This window comes from Acanthopagrus latus, chromosome 1 (genome assembly GCF_904848185.1).
Source record: "Acanthopagrus latus isolate v.2019 chromosome 1, fAcaLat1.1, whole genome shotgun sequence".
Classification (NCBI taxonomy): domain Eukaryota; kingdom Metazoa; phylum Chordata; class Actinopteri; order Spariformes; family Sparidae; genus Acanthopagrus; species Acanthopagrus latus.
Genome location: NC_051039.1, coordinates 11199294 through 11224930, shown reverse-complemented (window position 1 = coordinate 11224930; position 25637 = coordinate 11199294). Strand labels below are relative to the sequence as shown.

The following is a 25637-nucleotide window of genomic DNA, read 5'->3' as shown; positions in this document are numbered from 1 at the left end:
GCTGCAAATTGTCTTTTTCATAAGTGGATATATATATAAAAGCTGCATGAAACAAATGTTTTCCCTTAAAACCCGCTCTGGCAGGCTGTGTTTGGTCATCAGCGTAATCAAGAGAATTCCTCGGGTTTACCAGAGAGAGTAAATGGCTCTTTTTACCACAAGCAGCATAAGATAAAATAACTTTGTGCACACTTTCTACAGTTTGAAAAACAAGTTGTGGACTATCTGAGAATGGCTGTGCTTGTTGTGGCCGCACGCCAAGGGTAGGTATGCAGCCCAATGGACACCATCTGCATGAACACGTTTTTTTTAAAAGCTAGCATTTCAAGTGTGTGTGTGTGTGTGTGTGTGTGTGTGTGTGTGTGTGTGTGTGTGTGTGTGTGTGCGTGAGTGTGTGTGTAAATCTGTGTGTGTGTGTACATGTGCAGAGTCGGAAACCAGGAGCAAATGCTTCACGCCAAATCGGGGGGACGAGGTGGGAGAGCAGGACATTCCTGCGAGATGACAAGCCATCACAGTCACACACCAGCACAGGAATGTTGGGAAAACAGACAGGGTGGGATGCAGGGTGGGAGGCTGGGAGGTGGGAGATGAGTGAGCAAGAGGAGGGGAGAGATACACGGGATGAAGAGTGTCACTTCATTAGAGCAGTAGTCATGGGTTTCCGAAAAGAAGCGGAGGAGCTGCTGTAATTAGTTTGCGCTCACTGAAAAGGGGGGGGGAAAAGGGGGAAGCGGGCAAAGAGATAGGGATATAGAGAGAGAGAGGAAGAGGGAGAGAGAGAGCGGAGTGGATGAGAGAAGGCTGACTTTTGCCCCCCGATCCCCATCACGGCTCTGCCCGCCCCCTCAGCCCACCCCTGCTGGTGGTTAACTCCAATTTCTGTCATGCAACTGAAAAACCACTGGAGGGGTGAAGGAAAGAGGAAAAATGGATGAAAACAAATCTCTGCGTGTGCGTGCCTTTGTGTGTGTGTGTGTGTGTGTGTGTGTGTGTGTGTGTGTGTGTGTGTGCATGTGTTTGTGTGCGCTTCCACTGAGTTTATGAAAGTTAGAGGTGGGCTCGCCATAACGACGACAAAGGGCCCTGAAATGAGCCGGAGGAATGTGTCTGGTGGCAGCGCTGGGATATATGGAGGGCCAGCAAAGAGTGAGAGGGAGAAAGAGTGTGAACACTAGTGAATATGCGCTCCAGATGTGTCGGCCTGTCACGCTGCAAGTAAACACCCTCGCTGATGGACAGCTCAGGACTGGATGGCCTCACCGTCTTCCCCCTGGGGAGAGCGCTGGAGAAGGAAGGAGGAGAGGGGAGGAAGGGGAGGGGTGGGGGACAGGAGCAAAAAGAGTAGGAGGAGGAGGAATTGGGGGGGGGGAGCTGTGGGTAAGGGAGGAGAGGAGAGGGCTCTGTGCTGAGGGACCCGAGCCAAGAGCAAGTCACCCTGAGGACCTGTGTAGCCTGGCAGGCTGGATACTGAGGAGACAGACCGAGAGGAAACGAGAGTCAGGCAGAAAGAGGAAAGAAAAAAAAAAAAAAAAAGAAGAGGGAAAGGGAGAAAAAAGTACATGGGAGAGGGAGAGAACGAGAGGGAGGGATAGCGAGGGAGGACTGGGCCTGATTGTTCCCCTCCTGTCCCTCCTCCATGTGGCCTCCAAGGGGGCTCCTGCAGCCTCAGCGAATTTCCGTCTGGCACAGACCTGCGAGCTCCTGGGAGCAAACTGAAATATGAACTGCAAGAAGGGAGGATGGGAGGAAAGACGGAGAGAAAGGGAAGGAAGGAGAAAGGGGAGGAAAGACGGGGGACAGGCAGGGATGAGTGAGATGAGTGAGGAGTTGTGGTGGTCCGGACCCCTGATCTCCTCACATAAGTACACATAATCTCTCTCATTTAGCCCCTGACAGATTTAAGGCCCGGGGCTCATCCAAATCACAATCATATACATCTGCATTGTCTCGCTGAACTCTTGTGATACGCAGCTATGTGGAGAGTTGTGGTTTTATTTGCCACTACTCTAATACGCTGAGGCTGGATGGGATTTTGTTTGCGGTGCTCGAAACTACAGGCAAATGAACGAGAGAAAGAAAAAAAAAAACAACAACAACAGCAGCAGCATCGCTTTCCAGAAATAGTGTCCCTGATATGCTGAATAATCCATGAGACACAATATCGGTGGATTTTAGAACTCTCTCTTTAGCAAAAAAGTTGCTCTGATGAAATTTCACAGAGAGGTCTTCCAATTCGTGTTCATTTTACTGTGTTGGCAGCAGATATCTCACACCTTTTGTGACAATTGTGATCATGAAGAAGCTTTCCTTGGGAGTTAAATGCTGATGCTGTCTAGTTTTTGCTTTTTTTATTCCTGTCATGACTGCGTTTGGTTGGCTCAGTCTGGTAAAGTCAGTGCATTTTAAAAGAGACAGTTCACCCCAAAATGAAAAACACGATACTTTTCCTCTCACCTACAGAGCTATTTATCCATTGAGACTGCTTTGGTGTGAGTCGCCGTGTTGTGGAGATATTGTCTGTAGAGACAGCGACGTCTGCCTTCTTTCAAATTGAACAGATCTAGATGTTACACAAGGATCTGGATACATTTAGCCAGCCAGATGTTGCTAGCAACAAATGTTTAAAATTAATTCACAAGAAATGTTCAGGCTGTTGTAGTTCTGTGTTTTAAAAATGGTCTTCAAATATGTTGGATCAGTAATTATTCATAATTTTTCATAATCTAAACATGGCAGAGTTACGCTTTCAACATGTACTAGTACTTGTACTATTTTGTATCTTTATACAATACAATAGATAATTGCTTTTGGCCCAGTGCTCACTGCTAAGTTTCATGATCTAGAGGGATAAATAGCACTATAAGTAAGAGGAAATATACTTGATTTTGATATTTAGTGTGAATATTTAGTGTCCCTTTAATGTCTTCCCGCATACCACAGTATATAGAATGTTTAAAATGACACGCAGGACACGGTACGGCCAGATGTAGACGAGACATGTGTTTTTGTAATTTGTTTGAAGTGGCCCTTTCAAAGTTAAGTTTGAACCCAAAGCCAATTCGGCACACAAAGGTTAAGATCCCACATGTTCACCTTGAGCTGCTGTACCTTTCCTTTCACACTCTTATGAAACTCGTACTGGGGAGTATTATTCCAACTGCTCTGCTGTTATTTTAGCTGCACCGGACGGGAGCGCTCCAGCGGAGTGTGAGAGGGAGAGCGCATGATTGGATAACTGCATACACTGCGGTCAGGTGACCATTACTGGCCAAGAGGGCACCCCTCTCGAGTGCGCGATGGGTCGCCAAGTAGTCACCAAACCGTGAGTATGTCAAGCATGGGGGGGGGGAAGGGGAATATCTGCAGTGTAGCTGAAGGAAAATTAAACAGAGAAGGGTCCTCCAGTTGCTGAAGTTATTCATGACATATTCATATTGCAATTGAGAGCCACATTGAGATTTGACAGCGTTCTGAGCAGTGAAAAATGATAAGACCCCCGTCTGCAATCATACACTCGTAATGTGATGTGTCTTGTAATCATAAACTGCAACGGTGGTACGGCACACATCTAATACACCTTTACCGAGGTGTTCCAAAATCACATTAGTCGATCTGCTAAATGTGGGGGGGGGGCTCGCGCGCAGCAGATACATTTGAGTCCCGTCAAGTGCAATGGAGCCGCTATCAGAAAGCAGCACTGATGACACTACTGCATTAAGCAGCTGTCCACTCCTATGATCATTAGCGCGATATGGATGCAGCGGAGCAGTGAACAGGATGCTGGGATGGCTACAAAGACAGGTCTCCGGGGGGGGGGAGAAGGCAGAGAGATGAGTCTAAACAACATCAAGTCACCACAACCCTCAGAGACAGGGTCAAAACTTTTACATGCACAAACAAACATAGAGATTGAATTCTCCCAACATCTTTCTTCGGTAATCAAATCTTATTTCACTCAGCTTCTGCAAATTCAGGACCACATGACAGCATCATGGGCACGGAGTGGTGAAATCCGTTTTTAACGTAGAAAAAAAAGAGACACTGGCGTCAATCTCCCGTATCTTTTCTGTGCCTGTTGAAAAGAGGATTAAAAAACGTTTCGGGACATATTTGCGGAACCCGTGTGCCCCGAGTGGGCGTCTCCCATAGCAGCAGTTGACTGACTGCCTCTTGATTTAATGTTGATGTTTTTCCCCTTTTCAGCAATCCCACATCGCCTCGGTTATGGATCATTAACGATTTAAGCCATCTATCCCTTTACAACGTTCAACATTTGGACGCTTTTATGTGGTTTAGTTAGTCCAGACAGAAAATGGAGAAGTGATTCACACACATTAGACGGTAGGTTTGTCTCGTTGGCATTAGCTATCTCTCTTTTTTTTTTTTTCTATGGGCGCACTGATCCAGACAACCACACTATTGAAACACTGATACACATGACAGAATGACACAAACTAACTTAAAACATCTTTGATGAAGCTAAACCGGAATGTTGAAAATAAAAGTTGTCTTAGCTTGCGGTAATCCTGCCTTAAAGGGCTCGAGACTCGTGGCGTTCACGGTAGAAAATGTGTCTATATTTATCGCTTTCTCCACAGCACTGTATTAGCTCGAAGAATTGATTTTGCTTTATTGACGGGGGAAGCAATCTACATTACAAACAGCAACAGCAGCTGTTTTGAATTCAACATGTGTTTGGCTAATGGCTAAAAGAGCGAAACACACAGAAGGACTGACAGTTTCAGTTCAGAGGGAAATATAGTGTTAAAACACAGTAAAAATACAGTTTAATTTGACTGTATGATAAGTTTACCTCTTTCATTTTTAATCACAGTTAGCAAAGGAGCTTGTAGGTTACATTACCGCCTCCTACTGGACAGGAGTGTAGCAGTGGAATGACAGAAAAAAACGAAAAAGCTACATTTATGCTATTATTCCTCTTACTGTTAGGTATTCTTATGAATCAAAAGATTGTGTCATTTCTCTGATGTCCTTCCCGGCAGATTTCACGATGTAATGTTGTGTTTTCCGTCAGTTACAATATATATTCTTCATTGTAGCCTACCTGTAGCTATCTATCAGTACATGTTTGACAGTTTTACGTTTTTTTACAGCTTGTGTAGTCTACTATAAATAAATCTAAATGGCTAAAGCTAACAGCTATTCATGGTAATAAGCAACATTTTGATTTTGGGAGGGTTACAGTTGTTTTGCAGGACTGGCTCCAGGACAGAGGTGAAAAAAGTTAGTCTGGTGCCCTGCTAACTCATTTTTCACTTTGTTGGATGGAGAAAAGCCATATTTTTTCTTCCTGTGCTTTGCTCTGATAAGACATGCTAATGTTCCCCTCCTGGTTAGCAAGGTTAGCTAAGGCAGCCTTGAGGACCAGACCTGCTCTGAAACCACGACCATGAAACATGAATTCCACAAAGCTACAAAAAAAAACACACACACACACACACACACACCTAGAAATAACTGCAGCAGATTAAGGGTGAAAAAAAAAAAGATTTCCACCTACTGTAAGTATTTAAAGCTTGAATGACTGCGTTGGCTTTTAGCATTTATCAAATTCTAACTCAAAGATGTAACCTTGCTCTTGGAATATTCTCACTATCTTCCCAATGAGGTGCAATCGCACAAAGATAGAGTGTCTAATTAGCTTAATTATGAGTTTTAAGCGAGGGATTAACAGATAAAAATCAGAGGTGGGTGAAGATTACAACGGTGAAAAGCAGCTCTTTTTTTTTTCTATTTTCATGGAAATGGCTGCCGCTAGCGATGAGCTACGTGACCTAAAGCTACAGTCAGAGATGGGAAAAAAAGGCAATTAAAAATGAAAGCAAAGAAAAGGCGATGTTATGTATCTATTCAAATGTGGCCCGTATCTCGCTAGCGTTTCATTTTAAATAGCATACGGTGGGCATCTTGTTGGGAGCTCTACATGCCGGTGTCAGGCAGAGGAGGGTCTGCTGTATTTCCCCACAGTGGAAAAGCAAAGTCACACGGGGGGTAATTATCTGTGACGTGGAGACAGACATGGCTACCTACCGCAGACACTCTCACCCCGACATTTTATGCACGGCCATATGGTCCCCGGTGCACAAGTGTATGACTCCCACTATGTTTGTGTTTGTGTGTGTTTACTGAGCTATGGATGGGTTCCCCCTCGGAGCCACGGGTTGAGTGAATATTCTTAGCACGTTGGGACAGTCCACAACACAGCGCGTCCCTGTAGACCCCTGCCCTGCCTGCCTGTACCCTCTGATTTGGACAGAGGGCAATCAAGCAGACCCAGTAAACAATACACAGCGAGGCCATGGAAAACCACAATAGCTCCTCAATGTATTCCTCTCATATCACTAGGGACACCAGTGTTTGTCCAATCACTGTGGAGTCGGAGAGAGGCAGTATGGAGGGACTATTAAAATGATCAAGGATGCTGGTTAATGGCCAGTGGAAGATAGGCAGCGGAAGATGACATGCTGTACAGTGCTTTCATAGAGGTTTGTAGGGAACATCCATTAGAGTGATGGCCCATAGGAAGGATATATATATAGTGGAGTGTCAATGGCTGCTTTTCAAAGACATTTTCTTGTTTATTTTTTTCCCCGGGTACGCCTCCAGAGATCTCAGTTCGTTCTGAGCCAGAGGGCAAGAGCAGAGGAGGGGGGGGCATCTAAGGCCCCTTCATGTGGCCATCCTGGAGGGGGAAACTCCCAAACTCTTTTAGGACATCACATAGTCAACCTGTTGGTACAAATGACGAGGGTGACCAAATGTACAGACCCACGTACTGGCAAACAAACTACATTGCCTGTTTTTCTTGTTTGTTTTTTTTTAACAGAGGTAATGTTTTGAAGTGTATATTCAAGGTTTGTCACTGAAACATGTTTCCACTGTAGCAAATGTGCATGGTATGTTTTTAGAGACTGTTGTATTTTGCCTTTTCAGAAACCAAAAGAAGATAAATATGCTTTTATGATATATTTATCAATTCTATTGACAAAACTTTTCATTCATAAATGTACATTTAGTAATAGAAAAATTACTGTTGTTGTTTTCTTTAATTAGTGTTGAACAGTATATAAAGCAAATAGCTAAATCTACAAACATCCCTTAACATATGTATTTCAATGAATATTATTAGTGCAATGTAACAAACACACCCCTGGCTATACTGTTTTTCAGCTGTTGTCCATTGAGTACTGTTTTTTAATACTATGTTCATGTTCTTTTTCCAACAATGAATAGAAAAAATAAAATACCTGAACGCACTGCTTCCACGCTCACATTCCAAAATAAAAGCCGCACTCATTATGGAAAGACAAAAATTTGCGGCTGCTGTTTTCGTTGGCCTCTTCACTCTCAGTACGCAGAAGCCAAACAGACACTAAGAGAGGAGGTAGTTAAAGGTGAATGCTACAAATCTTTCAACATAAAACAACAGAAGCCTTTCAAAACACATCTGTGTTCTGATCCGCCTTAGTCACTAACATTTGGAAAAGATTTTGGTTAAAGGAAACATTCAGAGTAGACGATCGGACGCTTGGTGTAGCCATATCTTTTGGTCAGTCACTTCCAAGTCGTTGATCCACAACTGCACCGATTGTGGCTGCACCATCAGATCGGAGGGCAGTGTTAAAAAGAAAAAAGAAAAAGGCAATTTGCAACCATAAAACCTAGATTGCAAGTCGTGGCAGTTCGCAGTTTTCAGAAATGATCATCGCTTGCAAATTGTTGCAGATTTCCAACATGGCTCGTGCGTGGATCACAAGTCTGGCATTTGTTATGATTAGCAAAACATTGCGAATGTGAGAGAAAATGTTGATAACTGCAGGACGCATGCTGCATATTTCCTAAAACAGGCTGCAAATCGTTGTTGAACTGGTGTCAGGGGGTTCCTTAGTGAAACTTTGCTGTTAGATAAACTGGGTTTGTAAGTGTTTTGATCAAAACGCCAGCGCTGTAATTTCTTAGGCAAGGCAACATGTAGGAAAGTTTGCCTTTGAAAATTTGAGTTTTCCCTTTTTTCTGTTTTTTTTTTTTTTTTTTTTTTTTTTTAACATTTCTTATACTGAACTTTTTTTTCCATTGTTCACTCTATAAGATTAGCTGTGGTAATGACTAAACAGAATCTGGAGTGTCATCTCCAGACAGAAGTAGAGGAAAGAGAGTGTTCCTCTCACATTACATACTGCTACACTGGCAAATGATTAGGCTGCTGAAAACATCTCATTATCAGTATTTATGAGGGAGTGCGCCAGCCGGAGTAATGACAGCTTTACTCCAAAGTGGCACTCTCTCTCTTCCTTTCTCTGTGTGCGCACAAACTCTCTTCCCTCCCACTCTCTCTCTCTCTCTCTCTCTCTCTCTCTCTCTCTCTCTCTCTCTCTCTCTCTTTCTCTCTCTCTCACACACACACACACACACTGTTTATCTGTGTACATACAGGAGATGTCGATTGTGTATATATAGATAGTCACAGATATTATAAATGTTATCTCACTGTAGTACATTAATGCATTCCTCTCTCCCTCTCTTACCCTGAGCCTGTGTGTGTGTGTGTGTGTGTGTGTGTGTGTGTGTGTGTGTGTGTGTGTGTGTGTGTGTGTGTGTGTGTGTGTGTGTGTGTGTGTGTGCGTTTGTGTTCATGCACTCCTAAAATGTAAGTTTTGAGCTTTAAGACGAGGGAGGTATTTTGAAGGGCATTTTTTTGATTTTTGATTTTTAAATTTTTTCAGTCTCATTTTTCACAATATCGGAACAATGCCGCTTCCCGATCTTTCTCGTTTGCAACAAAATAGAAACTAAAATATGTTCCTGAAAGCTTTTTAGGAAAGAAATAGCCCGTGTAGTGACAGAATTTGGGTTTGGAGTTTATCAGCACTGCCTAGTTTAGACAGTTTACATGCGTTCATGTGGTGTCGGAATTATTGGGGAAAAAAACAGTTTTTCCGACAGGGACAATTCAGGTGGGAAGTCTGGGTTGATGGTAAGAAACTTTTACCAAAGTCATGCTGTGTTTGGTCATTGTATTGTTTCTTTTGCTCTTTCTTGTCACTCAAATACAGGAAACAGCTGTCAATGAGTTGTTTAAACAATCTCAGCGATAAAATGCAAAAACAAAAACATCTTTTTGGCATCCATGCTGCTCCCGTGTTTCGACATGATGCACATGAACACAACAAAGTTGCAAGAAAGACTCCCCAACTAGGGAAATGGCACAAGCCGAGGAGCACGTGAAAGCAGCATAAAAGAGTCCAACTATACTCTTTCCACGGACACAAAGAGTATCTGAAAACATAAACATCAGCTATATTGGCAGATCAGGACTTGTACTCATAAGCAAGAGAAAGCTGTCCCTCTAGAATCTATGAATCAGTGTTTTGGGGCAAAGCTTCATTTTTTTTTCATCCAAAACATTTTGGATTAGGCATTTTTAGATTTATCTACTTGCAGGAACATTGGGGAAGGCAAATCTTTTGCTTGTGTAAACCCAAACCCACCCCTTCACCCCACAGAATGTCTAACAAAGAGGAAAGATACTATTTCAAATTAGACCGACTCAGTGTTCACATGGGTTGACATCCTCCTCAAGATCAGTCAACATGTCAACTTCCTTGTTGGAAGCTTTAGTTTTAACTTGGCCAACCTGTTGAAAATCTGGTTTTCGGTCACAGATACATACTATCTCTGCACTAATCATTTTTTTCATCTGTAGACCCAATCCTGAGAGACTGGGGAGATTTCTTATTAGTTTGGATCCTGTTGCCTGAGGGGCCAGGGAGCGATGAGATATTTGACCAAACGCAGAAACCCAATAAGGGGCCATCGATTAGGAGGGATGAGCACCATATTGGAGACACAGGTGGCTACAAAGAAATTAAAAAAGCTGCAAAGAAAGAAATGGAAGAAATCAAAACTGGGGCACCTTAAATCTCCTCGCCTCTCCGCCACAAGTTGAGCGTCTGTTTGTTTGTTTGTTTATGTTTTGGATCCCCAGGGTGGAGGGCGTGTCGGCTGCCCGAGGAGGAAGTCACATAAAAACTTGTGTGTACCATGAAAGAGTGAAACACAAGATGTGTTCAGCGGGCTCCGGACTGAAGCTGCAGATTATTTGATGCTTACGGTTGAGTCTCAGAGTATGGCTCTTTGAACTGTTTTCTTTTCTTTTTTTTTTATTTACAACAGTCCTGCAGTAAATCCTCCTTTTCATGAAGGCTGTAATGTTCAGTTTTTGTGTGAGAGATGGTGCTGACTGAACTCCATGACGACTTTAGAGGAAGTGGCGCTGTTGAACTGTGTGGCATCAAGCAGAGTGGTGCTTTGTGTGATCTAATCCACACTATATGGATAACGGGGATGAATGTTGGAAAAAAAAAAGCAGGTATGCATAAGGTTGGAGATACACGTAACTACATTATTTATAAAGTGCGCACAAAAACCCTTATTGTTGTGAAGTGGAGACGCGCAGAGACAACTTCACAGCCACCTCGCAAAGTGGCAGCGCTTTCTCAATATCGTCTATATTTAACTTTGACGAGAGGGAATGAGTATGTTTGTGTTGTAAATACTAAGTGTGCAGGGGCTATAATATGAATTGGCTGCAACTGGATACATGTGACTAGGGGGCAAATGGATCTAATGGTAGTCTTAATGCTGGCCTTGAATAATGAGGCCTTTGTCTAATAAAACTGGAAAGCCTCCAAATACCTATAGGGACCTCGGCTAGTTAGAGCAATAACAGTCTATCAAAAGAGAAAGCAAAGTGATTACTTAGAGGGTAATAAATACAAGGCCCATGCTGGGGAGGGACTGGGGGCTAGAGTGGGAGAGAGCGAGCGGGAGAGAGACAGAGACAGGGACAAAGAGAGACAGAAAACGAGAAAGAAAGAGCTTATTGGATGAAAACAAATCTACGCGAGTTCATCTACCAAGTTCGGTTGCCGAAGTCTGGTCGAGTATAAAATATACGCTCAACCCGCATTATTACCCTCCATTGTTAAAGAAGGCTACAGGGAAGAAAAAGAAAGAAAAAAACTCAGTTGTGCAAACGTGAATACATCTGCAGGTACCAAATCATTAAGGCTCAAGTCCTACTTAACCTTGTAAATCTTTCAAGAACTTCAACATCAAGATCAATTGAGACAAAATGAAAAAGTGAAAGTACGGAATCATTTTGAGCTCGAGGACCTTGATTATTTTACAGGTGACAAGTAAGAAAATAACAAAGAGTCAGAATTAAAACTTCCTAACAGGTTTTTTTTTCCCTCAGGATAGTTAAACTACTTCACAGTGCACTTTGTAATTACTTTGCAAAATAGTTTAAAATTCAGTTGGAAATATGCAACAAGAAAGGACCCGCCAAACAAAGAACACAATCAAAGCCACTGTGTGCATTTCTATGGCGGCCAAGGGCAAACACTGCTCTCGAAATATTGTCCCTTATTCAAAATGACAAAATAGTTCAAGCCTGAATGTCAAGATTGTTTTCAATTTTTAAGAACAGTTTGAAAACCAAGCAGGCACATTTTGATTGCTTGAACAGACAAAGAAAATGAGTAACCCTGATTTTTTTTTAGCACCCCACCAAATTTGCATACATACAGGAACATGCACACACAGACAGACAGACAGAGAGAGAGAGAGAGAGAGAGAGACGGACAAAAAAGGGTTTTCACTGTCTTCCCCATTCCCAGCGTGTCTTAAATGGGAGAGTAGTGCTGACCTGGAGGAACAGCTTTAGGGCCAGAGAAATGGACACAATAACACCACCATCAATTATAGCCCTGGGAGGGGAAAGAGAGAGTCCAATCGGAGAATTAGAGAGATGTGGGGCAGACAGGTGGATCGACAGCCTCAAGGCAGAGGCAGGGAGGGTGGAGAAGGGGATGACAGAGAGGACGGAAGAGAGACAGACTGCTGGTCACCGCTCTGACTAAGTGACGGGATCAGGATAATAAAGAGTCAGTCGCACAGAGCGAGCGGTGGCCTCGGAGGGGGAGGGGGAGAAGGGGGAGGCTTCGGAGCGGAGGGGTGACAGACGTGAGAGATGGACTTCATCAAGACTGCTGCCTGATGGTCAGGGTTCAGACTGTTGCACTGTTTCTGGCACTCTTGTCTTCAGGGCAAGGAGTAAGTGAGTGCGTGTATGTGTGTATGTGTGTGTGTGTGTATGTGTGTGTGTTCATGTGTGTGTGCACTGGCTCAATCTCTAATGACAGGTGAGCGATTCATTGCAACCACCCCCCCTCCCACCCCCCCGCTAGAGTGACCAATGCCTTTCCACTCCAGGCCCTGATTCACTTCAGCTAATGTATTACCAGAGGAGCATCACTGTCTGCTGTCTGCTGACTGGGCTGGACTGACCTACACAGAGCTTCACCCAGCCGAGCTGGACTGGACTGCACTGGGCTCCCCTGAGAGTTACTTTAAAGGTAATGCTGTTACGGCTGTGCAAATGCAAAAAGTGCTTATTTAATTTCGAGCACAACACAAACACTTCCAACAGGGCTCATGAAACGATGATTGTTCTCGTGGCACGGCATTCAGGAGTGAAGATATAGAGAGACAGTCAGAGAAGGAGGAAGGGGAGGAGGCGCTGACCCGTCTGTCCTTTCCTGGGAGAACCGAGTGCCCCTCCTGGCTGCCCATTAAAAGCAGAATTCCTCCACAAACTGTTTGTGTTTACAGTCGAACTCCTCCAGGGTGCTGCTTGCCACAGCACAAGACAGTCACACCACGCCTGTCCTCCCCTTCTCTCTCCGTCTCCCTCTTTTCCGTCGTGCCTAACATTCCCTTCCTTGTTCTGTCTGAGCCCCGTCTACTATCAACATGTGGCACATGTCCTTGACAAGTCAAGAGGATCCTTCACCATAGGAGTTGGGTGGCAGCATCAAGCATGCACTCCCTTTTCCTCTCTGTCTCCCCCGCTCCCTCATCCTGCCTCCCTCTTTCGCTCTCTCCCTCTCTCAATATTGAGTTGCCGGGGTAAAAGGGGGCCGGAGGAATCTAATAACTGTGACAGTGGGGCTTTTTTGGCATTGTTCCTGAAGCTGTGCAGACACACACAGGGCTGTCTGCTGGCTCTAATGAAAGGTTAAATGAATAGGACAAAGTGACAGGAGGTACAATAAAGAAACAAGAAGGAGGAGAGAATGTGTGTGTGTGCAAGCATGTGTCCACGTCTCTGTGTGTGAGTGTCTCGAGGCCAGCCTCCTGAGCTCAGGGAACAACAAGGACAGCACCTCCACAGTGCCACAATATTCAAAACAGATTGTTCTGCAACAAGGTGTGTGTGTGTGTGCACTCACATTTACGTGGGTGTGTGTGTCGCGCATGTGTGTGTGTGCGTGTCTGACTCTCCCACCAGGACACAGATGCTGAAGCGGAATTCCAGCATGGGGTTCTTTGATAAATGTTAAGGTCACCGGCAGAGGGGAGGGGTGGAGGCTGGATGGGGAGGCGAGGGCGGGAGAGCGGGTGCAGCGGGGGAGGAGGCAGAGGGAGTGACGAGGGGGGACGCATGTCTCGTCTTGTGCCTCTGCCTGCCTGTGCCTTGGTGGAATGCGGAGTCACATGAAAGAGGCCCTCTTTCTCTCTCCCGCTCTCTGAGGCTCGTCTCTTGTGTCTGTCTCAAAAGCGCCACTGTCCCCCCTCCTGACACACTACCTGTCAGCAGATTAACCCTCAGCTCCAAGAAAACACACACGGCCACAGACGCAGGCGCACACACGCACACACATGCAGATGTGCCCCCTCGCGCCCTCGGTTTACGAGCATTAAGTTTCCCCCGCGAACAGGAAAAGTGAACTAAGACGCAAAACAAACACACAAAACCCCTTCATCCTTAGACTGCTTAATTACTATGATTAGCACCATAAATAGCAACTTTGTCACCAGCAATCATAGGGTGAACTTCGAACATGTCATCCAGGTGTGTGCTGATGAATTGCGCGGCACGGTGCAGCCAATAGGTGAAGCCTAATCAATTAAAAACGTGCATGTCCCTCAGGGATAGTGATGTAAATGTCACGGTCGGGTTTAGTACGTGGCATCAGACCAGAGGAGGAAGTTTCTATTAGATTACATCAAATCAGTTCTACAGAGTTAAACCATGTGTTCCTGCCAAACCACGAGGTCAAGACCCGCTGCGAACAACACGACTGTCTAACTATCTTGAGTGCTTGGTTGCAGGTGTGTAGTGGCCATGGTTAGCAGTTTAAAGTGGTTACAAGGCTGACCTCACTGGCTCTCAGTAGGCGCATGAAGTCTGACCAACATCACCATTACATAACCAGGACATATTTTGACATCAACAACACTTTAAGCGTTGGTTCAGCAGTCAGTGCCCTCCATAACCATTACGGAAGACATCTGGAAGTTAGAAGTTTTATGAAGTGACAACAGTTTGGCTAAGGTTTGGTTAGGTTTAGACACAAACACAACTTGGTTAGAGCACGGCTTGGTTTAAAACGGGTACTTAGAACTTACGTCGTGGTTTGGGTTTGTCCTAGTTAAAAGAAACCAATGTTGACTGTCGGTTAGAGACAGGAATTGAACGTCAGTGTCCCATGAAAACCACCATGACCTCCTCCACATGTGCCTTCGAAAAGATTCAACTTTCTTCTTTGCTTCCGTCTGGCATGAGTCATTATTACTGTGGCCAGTAGAGGGCTTTGTTACTCGAAATTTAAGGAGACCTATCATGCATTTAACTTTTTTTTCCGTCATTGATTTATATCGGCACGCAAAAGGTCTGGAAAGTTAAACAGGAATGGGACTTCTTCTTCAAACACTGCTCCTGAAACAGCTCGCCAGTGGTCACGCCTTTAATTTCATGACTTCTTGACATCAGACTATGTCACCATGTCACACATTTGCGTGCTATATGCCTACATTCACTGTAGGAGTGAAGCTAACTGGAAGCTGAGCCAACAGGAGACACAAGCCCCGCTCAGATAGAAAAGGTGGCATGAAGTTCGGCGTGAACAATGAAGCAGGTCGAATTTGTCTTCAAAATAAGAGCTTTACGTTGCACCCGATTGGAGTTTAAAACAGGATTCTTAGCGGGGGGCTTTTAATTTGAAAGTAGCGACCGTTGGTTGCTTGCCGCTATAGCAACAAGCAGACAACGAAGACAGCTACAGAGACCGAGGAGACACTGGCACCTCCCGGATCTCAGCGGCTTTCCAGTTGCTCATCTTCACGTCTGCGGATGAGGTGATGGACTGACTGCTGTGATCAGCTGCTTCCTGGTTTTAAAACTCCCCGGCTGTGGATCGCACAACAGTGCACGTCATTGACACCTTCGCCCATCTCACGCAATTGCTGGCACACCGACAGCTCGTATTTACATAGCAACGGAGGTGGAAAAAAGTGTACCCTCCGAGGTGTCAAACTGGCCACCAATTTACCGCCTTGTGTCTAATTCCGCAGACCTAGACGCAAAAAAACGGCTACTGTGTGCAGTGCTGGCTCAGGTGTGTGTGAGCATCTCAGACAATAAGTGGAATACAGTGCAGCTTAAGCGCTAAAGCATGTTAACCTTTTCCAGTAGGAACCCAAATTAAATTATGAACCTGAAAATGAGCATAATATGTCTAATTTAAAGAAGTATTTCACAGCTGGAATGGAATAAAACTGGGCTGTGTATGTAGTGGAAAGGCGCACACATACAGGGGCCACAGGTCAGATTCGAGCTACTTATGCGCCGCAAATTGTATGATTTTACATCTCAACATAACACGTAAATATTTTTCTGGAAACATTTTAGGTGAGAAACAGACTATGAACAGGATTGAGGTTGAGATTTCATCAGCGCTGCCTTGTTTTAGAGTGTGATCTGAGTCACTCGATCCAAAAGAGAGAAAGGGGCCGTTCTCTCTCTTGAGATCCAACTATAGTCTTTGTTTCCATGGGTGTGGGCATGCAAAATTATGGAAGTACAAGCCAGCCCTGAAGTCCACCGTTGCATATGCTATCAACATTATAAAAACTTGGCCATCATCGTTGCTTTATAAAAATGTCCTTTGAGGGTATTGACTGAAATGACTGATGCATTCAGGAAGACAGTTTCTTTGATGTATGCACACATTCCACACATTATTAAATGCAAACACAATGCCCTGAATTCCTCCTCTGACTTTTTAAAAAGTAATGGTGAAAATCAATGACATTCATACCAGAATAAAGAGTCCAAACTCCTCAGAAACACTGGGCGACTGAGGCTAGATTATCCATTCAGTGCCCAAGGTTACAAATGTCTTTCAAACACTGCCCATATGTTTGAATAAGAATCATTGTCAGATAAAACTTGGTGAAAGTAAAGTACAGAAAAACCAAGGTGACAACTGCTCCCTGTTGACCCAGCATATATGGGATTTACACGCAGTTTACTACACACTGACATGAACACACAGATTAATGTTACCACGCTCAAATACTAATTCCCCAACCTGAAAGCTCAACAAGAGCCAGATGTGAGGTGAACAGCTGAGGACTGTATTCATGCAGGAAAAGACAAAATTACACGACTGGTCAGAATCAGAATTACTACAGAACAATATTTGCAAAAATGTCGTCTCACATGGAAAGGACACGTGGCAAGTAAAATAAATCAAGATAACAATAATAAACTCCTACATACTGTATAGACCAGACCTGTTTACTACTGTATGTTTAAAAAAAATGTTGCTGCTGTGTTGTTAGATTTGTATTTTCCCAACATGGAGACAAATTCACAACAATGACAAAAAGTGGGCGACAGTTTTAACTACTTCTCTCTATGCATCAAAAGAACATGTACATGAATGCTGTCTATCAGCAGTCAACCAGCTATTTAAACCAACAGGAGTTTTTATACCAGGCCCGTCAACCACTGGTCCAGGAAACAAATGCTCTTCGATCCTGCTAGAAACAGGCCAGCTGGCTTCATACAGCTGTGAGAGTGGAGCAGGGCTATAACTTGGTCACATTTTCTTCCAGTACCATGTGCTGTATCGTCATGGTAGCATTCAAATTGAGTTGCATAACGTGAGACCTAACACTGTACAACCATACCAACTGCCAAATAACTACTGTTTCATGTGGTGCTACCTGAACATATGCATGAGCAGAGTGTTACAAGCATCAGCTTCAGCCCTCCATTTGGTCACATGTATAGGGGCAAGTAAAATGACACATCTGTATTGACTCAAATAAGAGTGCATTAAGATGGATAACTGAAATTTAAAAAAAAAAACTGAAATGACTCCCTAATGTTGATAAGAAATACAAAGAATATACAGTCTAAGTCAAGCTCTTACAAGAAACTCCAAACAACTGTCTGGAGGTAGGTTTTGTATCACAACATCAATTCGGCTTTAAGATGTCCCAGGGAAGGGCAATAATTTATTTCGAGAACACTAAAACTGTCAAACAGAAACAAACCCCAGTCACTGAGCACTTGCATACATCTTGAGTGATTTGTTACACTTCTGTCTTCCACCTCTCTGACCGTGTAGCCAACGAAACATTTGTGAAATAAACACGTCTTTAACACAGATTTAACGTTTAATTCAACTTACAAAAAATGAGTATGAATGAATGCAGTATTTTTCAAATTGGTTGGATTTATTACACAATGAGTATATATCTGCCCTTGTGGAAGTCAAATGGGTCAGATGCCATCAGCTACGTAAACAATGTCACATTATGTTTATGATATTTTAACAAGCTTTGCATTACTAACGTGTGACACGTCTATGAATTTGCGGTGTGAGTGTTCCCATGTTCACTCACTTAACCTTATCGGTACTTTGTTCCAAACTATGACTGACATTGCAGCAAACACACAAATCTTGGGTATAAGACATTAATGCATCTTCTTGCAGCAAAACACTTGGCTAACTCAAAGGCAGGAAGTCAACATAAACATCTATGCTATGCTTTATGAAAAGCATGCATAAAGTAAAGGTAACACAACCATAACCCTTGTTCTATGAGCAAATGTAGAGCCCACTAATGGGCTCTATAAGCTTGCCAAATCACTCCTGTGAAGTAGCATAATGAAATTTTCATGTGATGCTTTTGCCATTCAGGACAGACTCACCAACACTTCCTGGCACTGACTGTTTAAAGGGCTATTCAGTATTCACAAAGGCAGCAACTCATGGAGGCACACGTTAACAAGGTTTGAGGGTTCCACCTGTGCACAATGAACTAAGTTACAACAATTCAGTGGATCTCTCTTTCACGCAGGAGTTGCTTTGTAATGGACTATGTTGTTGAGAAGGGGATTGACCGAAATGCTTTACTCCAACACCAACAGGAAGCAAAGTTATGACCTTAAGCAGCAACTGCAGCAGGATGGAGAAGGCAAGGCACCGGAGACCGATCCTGACTGGCCTTAACCTAAATGGCTGCAATCCAAGGAACAGCATTGATTGCCACACTTTCTGTGACAGTCACAGAAATGAAGGATTGAAGGGGTGATGGAGCACAAAGCACATATGGTACCAAAAAAGGTTTGTCATCTAGTTTAAGACAAATGACCATATCTTAACTTCAACCGGTTAAAGGAGCGCACCCTCCTTTTCATAAAATCATCCATGTAAGTCGACTGTGAATGCAGCTAATTACGACCCATATTTACACATCTTGTCAGGCAGCGACCTCTACTGGCTGCAGTAATTATCACGACAACAAAGGAGGATGTCAGATAAAGAAGTATAAAATGCTTTGACCTAGGAGACTGATGTTCGTATTCGGTCAATGTTGGTTCATTTTAACTTAAGTAGCGTGGATTGGTTCATAACTGAGGTTATACAAGTAATGTAGCTATTTTAAGTCAACCCATGATGTTTTCTAAATGTAGTAGTCATCTTGCCTTAACCCAACCAAGGTGCGCTCATATGATGAAGGTCCAGTCTGCCTTTACTGTCAGTCAACCTATTCAGTCCTTAAGGTATGAGGACTTTCTGAAGGGAGGAACAATGAGCAACTTATATGTAGTGACATAAGAAAATACAGAGTTGGAGTCAGAAATTGTTTCCAAGTAAAAGTGAACAAAACTAAAAATTGGATCAGGACAGACTTGTCCAGTGAAGAGGGGCTCCAAAGAATACATACTCTGAGTAGAGTGTGCATTCAAGGATCCTTCAGTGTAACCCAGCCAGCCTGATCAACTTCATTAGAGTACCATCACATAGCCAGTAGGGCTCTGGCTGTCCACACACCCTGTTTGCATCTCTCAGTCTAGAACTGCAAGGACACTGATTGCTTGGGCCTTTCGACATTGCCAGCTTAAAGCCATCCAACAGGATGGGAGTCAGGTGTAGGTGTAGGTAGCTGGATAGAGGTATGGGGAAGCTGATGGCATCTGTGGAACTGTTTATCTGCTCATAGGTTACAGGTGGAAGATCAGGAAAGTGTCTTCCTTCTAACTGACGTCTGTTGTTGGGAGAGGGATGGAGGGCAGACATTATTGCCTCCAATGTCTGCCCATTATGTATCACCTGCCGCCATGTCGAGACAAGTGGAAGAAGGGAAGCGTTGATCGATATTCGATCACAGGTAATCATCTCACATGTTGCGTGATAAAAGAAGGTGGAAACTGGGCAGCCATATCCGCAACCATTACTAGGGTTATAGAGAAGTGGTTATCCAGACTGGCCCAAACTGTACAATAGAAAGTCAGAGTGCTGCCCCACCAGAGTAAATGTGCAACCTTATAGACCCTGTTAATGGTACAAAGCCTGCTTGAAATACAAAAAAAATATTTCAACCACTCAACCAAATTGCCTGAATAAATGTTAGTGGTAGTGTCCTTTTTTAAACTCGGAACATGTTGAAACTTAACTTTTCTTTATTTTGCAGCTGTACATTTGCTTAAGTTCAGTTTTCAATTTCATGTTGCGACACTTTGTTCATCATCTGGTTAGGTTAAGACACAGATCCCAGTCATTAGGGTAAGAAAAACATCTTTCTTGTTTGTTTAATATGTTTTCGTCTCCACAAACACAGGTGGAGATGTCACGATCTACCCTCAAAAATATCATTTTTGGAACTGGAAATTGTTTTGATGTCACTTGAATAATATCCTTTGGTTTGAGGCTTACAAACGTTGGTTCACAGTCTTGAACTCCAGTCACTGGCTTAGCAACCTTCCATCTAACTCCAACACCATCCCCTCCACCTCCCAGTATAAATGTCAGGTCATAATCATGTAATGTGAATGTGATATGACACGTATTGGAGAAATATCAATATGGTACGTATCACTTCTACAAGTTTGAATGTAGCAGTTTGTTGAAACATTAGCTGCCAACATTTAATTATGACAACTGGGCTTAAACTCTTCAGCCCTTCAAAACTACTCTAATGGTTCCTCAAGTCACCATGATTATTTTTCTTATTGAACTGGCATTTTGATGGATGCGGTGCTGTCTGGAGGAGAAAATGTCTGGAATGAAGCATGGAGTTGACTTTGTCCTTCTTTTGGATAGTACACACGTTTTAAATGAGAGAAATCTGGATTGGGAACGAGAGGAATCATTTCAAAGACCATGCAGGTAAAAATATCATTGTCAGGCACGGTTGCTAGCAAGGAACTAAACACTCAGGGCCATAATTCCAAAGCCAACGTGCTACGTCTCAGTCCTCAGGAATTTTTCATGAGCCACCACTTATCTTGTCATATCAGATTTCTTCCACCAGCTTTTTTGGAGGGAGGAGAAAAGACACCTTTAGGGCAAATGATTCTGTTTTAATCAAATCACCCTGTATGGCCTGAGGAGATCTTTCCATGCCTTTTGAGCCACCGGGGCATGGGCCACTAATATACACACCCACAAGTAAAAAAAGAAAGAAAGAAAACTGAAATGCACACAGTCACACAAACAAACATCCCTGTATACAAAATATATAGAAGCGGTTTGGCGTGTTTTTATCTGAAAGCAAGAAATGAGACTCAACAGGAAAATAAAGAAGACAAGAAGAAAGCAGGGAACAAAGTGGTGTCTGGAGTTTCCATCACAAGTGAAATCCCAGATTTTCTCACTCACTGTTCATGGAACAAAATCGAACAACTTTATTCTGGAGTGCAGTCGGTGCAGGAGGGAGCTATAAAATATAAATTATACCACATAACCCTATACCTCCCAACTGAGCCATTTGGTTACAACTATACTCCTGTTCGTTACGCAGGTCCAGCGTCTCTGGTATTTCTATAGTGTCGACATGAATTATACTGTAGCTCTGCCGAAGAACGTATGGATTACAAGTGAAATGTAATTTCCCCTCCGATCGGACAGTTGCCACCCAGTGACACTGAAGTGTTTATTTTACAAGGTTGCCGGTAATTAGTTCTGGACAGAATTAATTAAGGCCACCCCAAATTACAGCTGAAAATGTAAGAATCATGACTGTGTCTGGGAGGAGAGAAAAATGCAGCAGGGGTGTATTTCGAAAGGCCGAGTTGTGCAAAATGTGTTCTATCATTTCTCACTTTAAACAAATAGAGGCCGAGGGAGTGTGTGGCTTCTGCACACACTGGGTGTGTTCATGTACTAAGACCAAAGTTTTCCCCGACTCCTTTCCTTCAGGAATACGATCGTGTTTGGATTAGCATGCGAAATGAAGCCTGTAGAGAAAAAAAAAAAAATGGCACAAAAAAATCTAACGCATGTAAGTACAAGTATCAGTTTACAGTTTAAACACAGCTCGTAGCGGTGAGTCTGATTTTAATCTGATTAACTCACCATCTCCGAGTGTGATCTGCCATCTCATCGCCGAGACAATATCACTATCATTTAGCAGATTAAAACTCTTAGAGATATATGTACAAGACTAAACACATCTTAAATGTTCATGTCATAACAGCTGTTAACCCTACATTCATTACGGCTATTTGTTTCTCTTTTTTTCTTAAACTTAAGAATCACAGGAACACGGGCCAAATTTCATAATGTGTTCTGAGGATATTAGAGAGTTTTCACGAGCGCAAGTGTGCGAAGATTCAGTTTCCCACTTTGTGTGCCGAGGTACAAAAATGTAATTATGTCTACCATATGTGTATTGTTTTAAATCAAGTGTGTCTCATGCTGTGCCCGTTATTAAATTAGGAGTCCCGCGATCCAATTTGTTTTAACATTTCACAGTGTCTCTGTTTATTCGCTGGAGCCTGCGACTCGGGTTGCAGTGTCTTGTTCAAAGATTCTCATCTCGGGCCACCACTAGATGTACGACCCCCGCCTCCCCCCTCTCAAAATATTACCTTTTCCGTCACTGCCAAGACACACTATCAGTCGCTCAAGAGATTGTTGGGGCTGAGGACACACGGAGAAGGAGGAGAGGCCATATCTGTGCAGCAGTGACCCACTCCTGGATAAAGTAGAAACGCTGCGAGGGTGATGCAGAAACGTTGATGGGTATCATCTGCGGAGAAGAGGGGAGACGGAGGAACACCGCTTTCTAATGTCCGCAGTGAAACATACACGTCTTAACATTAAGAGTACGGCCCTGTCGCGGTGGAAAAACTGCGTGGGAAATTGGCAGGAACGTGAAGGTCAAATAGAGCCTATCTCAGAATTATCCCATCAAATATGAAAATAATTAAGTGCACACGTGTAAAGGAGCAGGAGCTCAGAGCAGGAAAAATACATATATAAACGGGTTATCACAAGACCCCTTTATGCACTTAGCACCCATTCTCTTCACATAAGGAGGCAGGCGGCAAGAAGGCAAGAAAACCAGAGCGAAACAGAGAGAGAGGATGGAGTGGAGGGAGAAGAGGAGGAAGGAGTTCTCGATGTGAGCAGTAATCAGAGGAAGCCAGCAGGGGGGACAGGGAGGGTTGGTGGGGTCAGAGCAGAGCACCACTAAGCAGCCTTTCTCTTCATTAGCAGCCTCTCTAAGGGGGGCGTCACAGGCCTACCTGTCCAGCAGATTATTGAACCGACTAACCAGTGGCTCTCACCCCGCACACACACGCTCTCACACACTCTCCCCCACTCTGATTCCCACAGACCCAGAGGAATCACGACCCAGCTGCAGCCTCGCTGACAACTTTAACTTTTTTTCTTTGACCTCACGTAAGCAGTGCTACAGGACGAGCCGAGGAGGGCGTCCGCTCGGAGCGTAACGAGGACGTTTACCTCGACATTATTTTACTTGGGGTTTTGTTGTCCTGCCTTCTTCTTCTTTTTTTTTTTCGTTGTTTTTGTTTTCTCTATATTGCTGGTTTAAGATTTTCTCTTGTTTCTCTAACTCTGAGAATGTAATACGCGTCTAACAGGAGAGAGAGACAGACAGGAAGGAATACCGGCTTTATTTAACTCAAAGGGAAATTTTGAATTTGCACGGATCCCTGACCGGTCCGGGCGGAGAGAGAAAGCAGCATGGAGATAAAAAGTAATGAAATGACACTCCAGGAATGTAAATTGGCATTCTTCGGTGTGGTTGCAGCACCAGCTCGGGCTCATGAAACATCCCTGACACACACTCAGACCAGCGCCAAAACACAGTGCTAGGCATTAATCTCACACACATCCCACTGATGAAAGTGTGAAGGTACTATTGTGGTGCTTTTAAGTGAGGCCATTCATCTCAATCTCTCCCTCGCTGTTTCACTCTTCCGAGCCCTCTCCCTTTTCCTTCCTCGCCTGTCTCCCGGAGTACTCGGAGATGTCCACGCTGAAATGTCTTACGCTGACACGAAATGCCTCTGCGTGCTCTCCGCCTGTGTTTCACTGTCACAGGTTGGCCGGGAGCTCCCTCTGAGTTCTCCCCGAGACGCATTAACAGGGACTGAGGCGAATGTTTAAAATCACAGAGGTTGTTGCATCACAGCTCCAGTTACCAGCATTTGTTTAAAAGAAAAAAAAAAAAAAAGCAAACTGTAAAAGAAAAATCACCTGAAGCTTTTGTTTGCATTGAAATGTATCAGAGCAATTCTGATAAAATAAAGAAATAAAAGAAACAACTTCCACAAAGAAAATCAACTGAAACAAGAAAAAGCATATGTCAAGAAATCAATAAAACGTTGCAGAAAAAGAAAATAAAGAAGGAGGAAATGTGCAGAGAGGTGAAGCAGGATTCTCAGTGGAGGGAATTTAGGCCCCAGAAAAATAACTTGAGAAATGTTGCTGCCAGCTATGAAATGAAGTCCGCTCACGTTTTATTCAAGTGAACACCCCTAACACTTTGGTTTTTTTTTTCATCAGCCCCGCTTGTGTGTGTTTGCCACCTGAAGACACTGCACTGGATCCCACTGAATTATAGCGTTTTGTCTGTACCACTTTGTGAATACGCAGGCCCCAAAATCTACAGGTTGCATAAAGTGTCTCCCAACATGTATGTGTGATACAACAAAATAAAACTGAACACGTTTCTTTACAGCCAGGGATTTCTCCTTGAAGACGTCAAGCAAAAGTCTTTCAATTTGTCTTTGGGGAGCAGAGAAATGAGTAACAATTTAAAGGCGTGACGAAATCTATAAAGTTACATTAAGTGTTTCCTGCGCGTCGGGTGCCACACAGATCATTTTCCTATTCCTACGATGATTATTATTGGTTTTGTGAGGCAAAGATGGAGGAGAAAACAAAGGGAAGGATAAACCCAAAAAAAAAAGAAAACCAAGCAGATGAAATTCATCGTTCTTATAAATGCAGGCGTATTAACGCATCCAGCGGGTGGTCCATATGAATCAGAAACAAGTGTTGGTATTTCAGAATACTCAAGAGTAACTCGGGAAAGTTTCTTGGTGAACTTTTCTATCCGCTCTGGTGAGTTCTGATGACACACCGGCGCAGAAGTTATAAAAAAAAAAGAAAGAAAGAAAGAAAAAAGAAAAGTTACCAAGTCCATATTTCAGAACAGATCTGTGTGTTTCGTCTGATTTCCTAAAGTGAACACAAGCTGAAAATGTATATTTACCATTGCTGCATGTTGTATCTGACAGACCCCGGGGCTCCTGGCACTTCTCGAACTTGGCGTCCTCAGAAAAGTCTGACTTCGCCCTCAAGTGGGGAACTTTCTCCTCTTCAGTGCAGCACGCTGTCTGAGGTGGATCGCTGTCGGTGCCCCGCTCACAAACTTCTCATCGGCGTGTATGACAGTTTTTCGGCACACGCGATGAAACAGCCTCTCTCTTTCTTTTTCGTTTTTCTTTTCTTTTTTTTTTTTTTTTTATCCCGAGCACCTCATGTGTCCGGGATGCCTCTCTGAAAAAAAAAAAAAAAAAGAAAAATAACGCGCGTCAAGACGTTTTTGGAGAGGAACGCACGACCACGACGCGCCGTCCCCCCCCCTCCTTCTCTTTCCTTTTCCCCCCAAAGCGTAAACTTAACAAGTCAAGGAGACAGTGGGGGGATCGCTGACAGCCAGAAGCTGAGTTGTAGCTGCTTGTCCTACCTTGAGAAATTCGCACACACAAAAAAAAAAAGAAGAGAGAAAAAAAAAACGCCTTCTTCTTTCACTCCCCCGATGATTTCCTTCTGCAGAGTCAGCGCAGTGCGCCGAGGAGAGCTGCGGACGGTCCGGGGCTGGGGAGAAGGTGGCTGCTTGTGTTGTGTCGGGTGAATTCAGACCAGTGTTTTAACACGCCGTGTGAGTGTGTGTGTGCGTGTGTGTGTGTGTATGACTGTAACCCG

General features: G+C 43.7%; 1 protein-coding gene across 1 annotated transcript in view; it reads right to left on the bottom strand.

Moving 5' to 3' along the window:
* The window catches only part of bnc2 (basonuclin 2), a 161436-nt gene extending 136002 nt beyond the window's left edge, over window positions 1–25434 (bottom strand). Inside the window, exon 1 of the mRNA XM_037116991.1 lies at window positions 24922–25434. Within this exon, the coding sequence (XP_036972886.1) occupies window positions 24922–24924 (3 nt within the window). The 5' untranslated portion in view covers window positions 24925–25434. The remainder of the gene's footprint in view (window positions 1–24921) is intronic.
* Window positions 25435–25637: the final 203 nt, after the last annotated feature.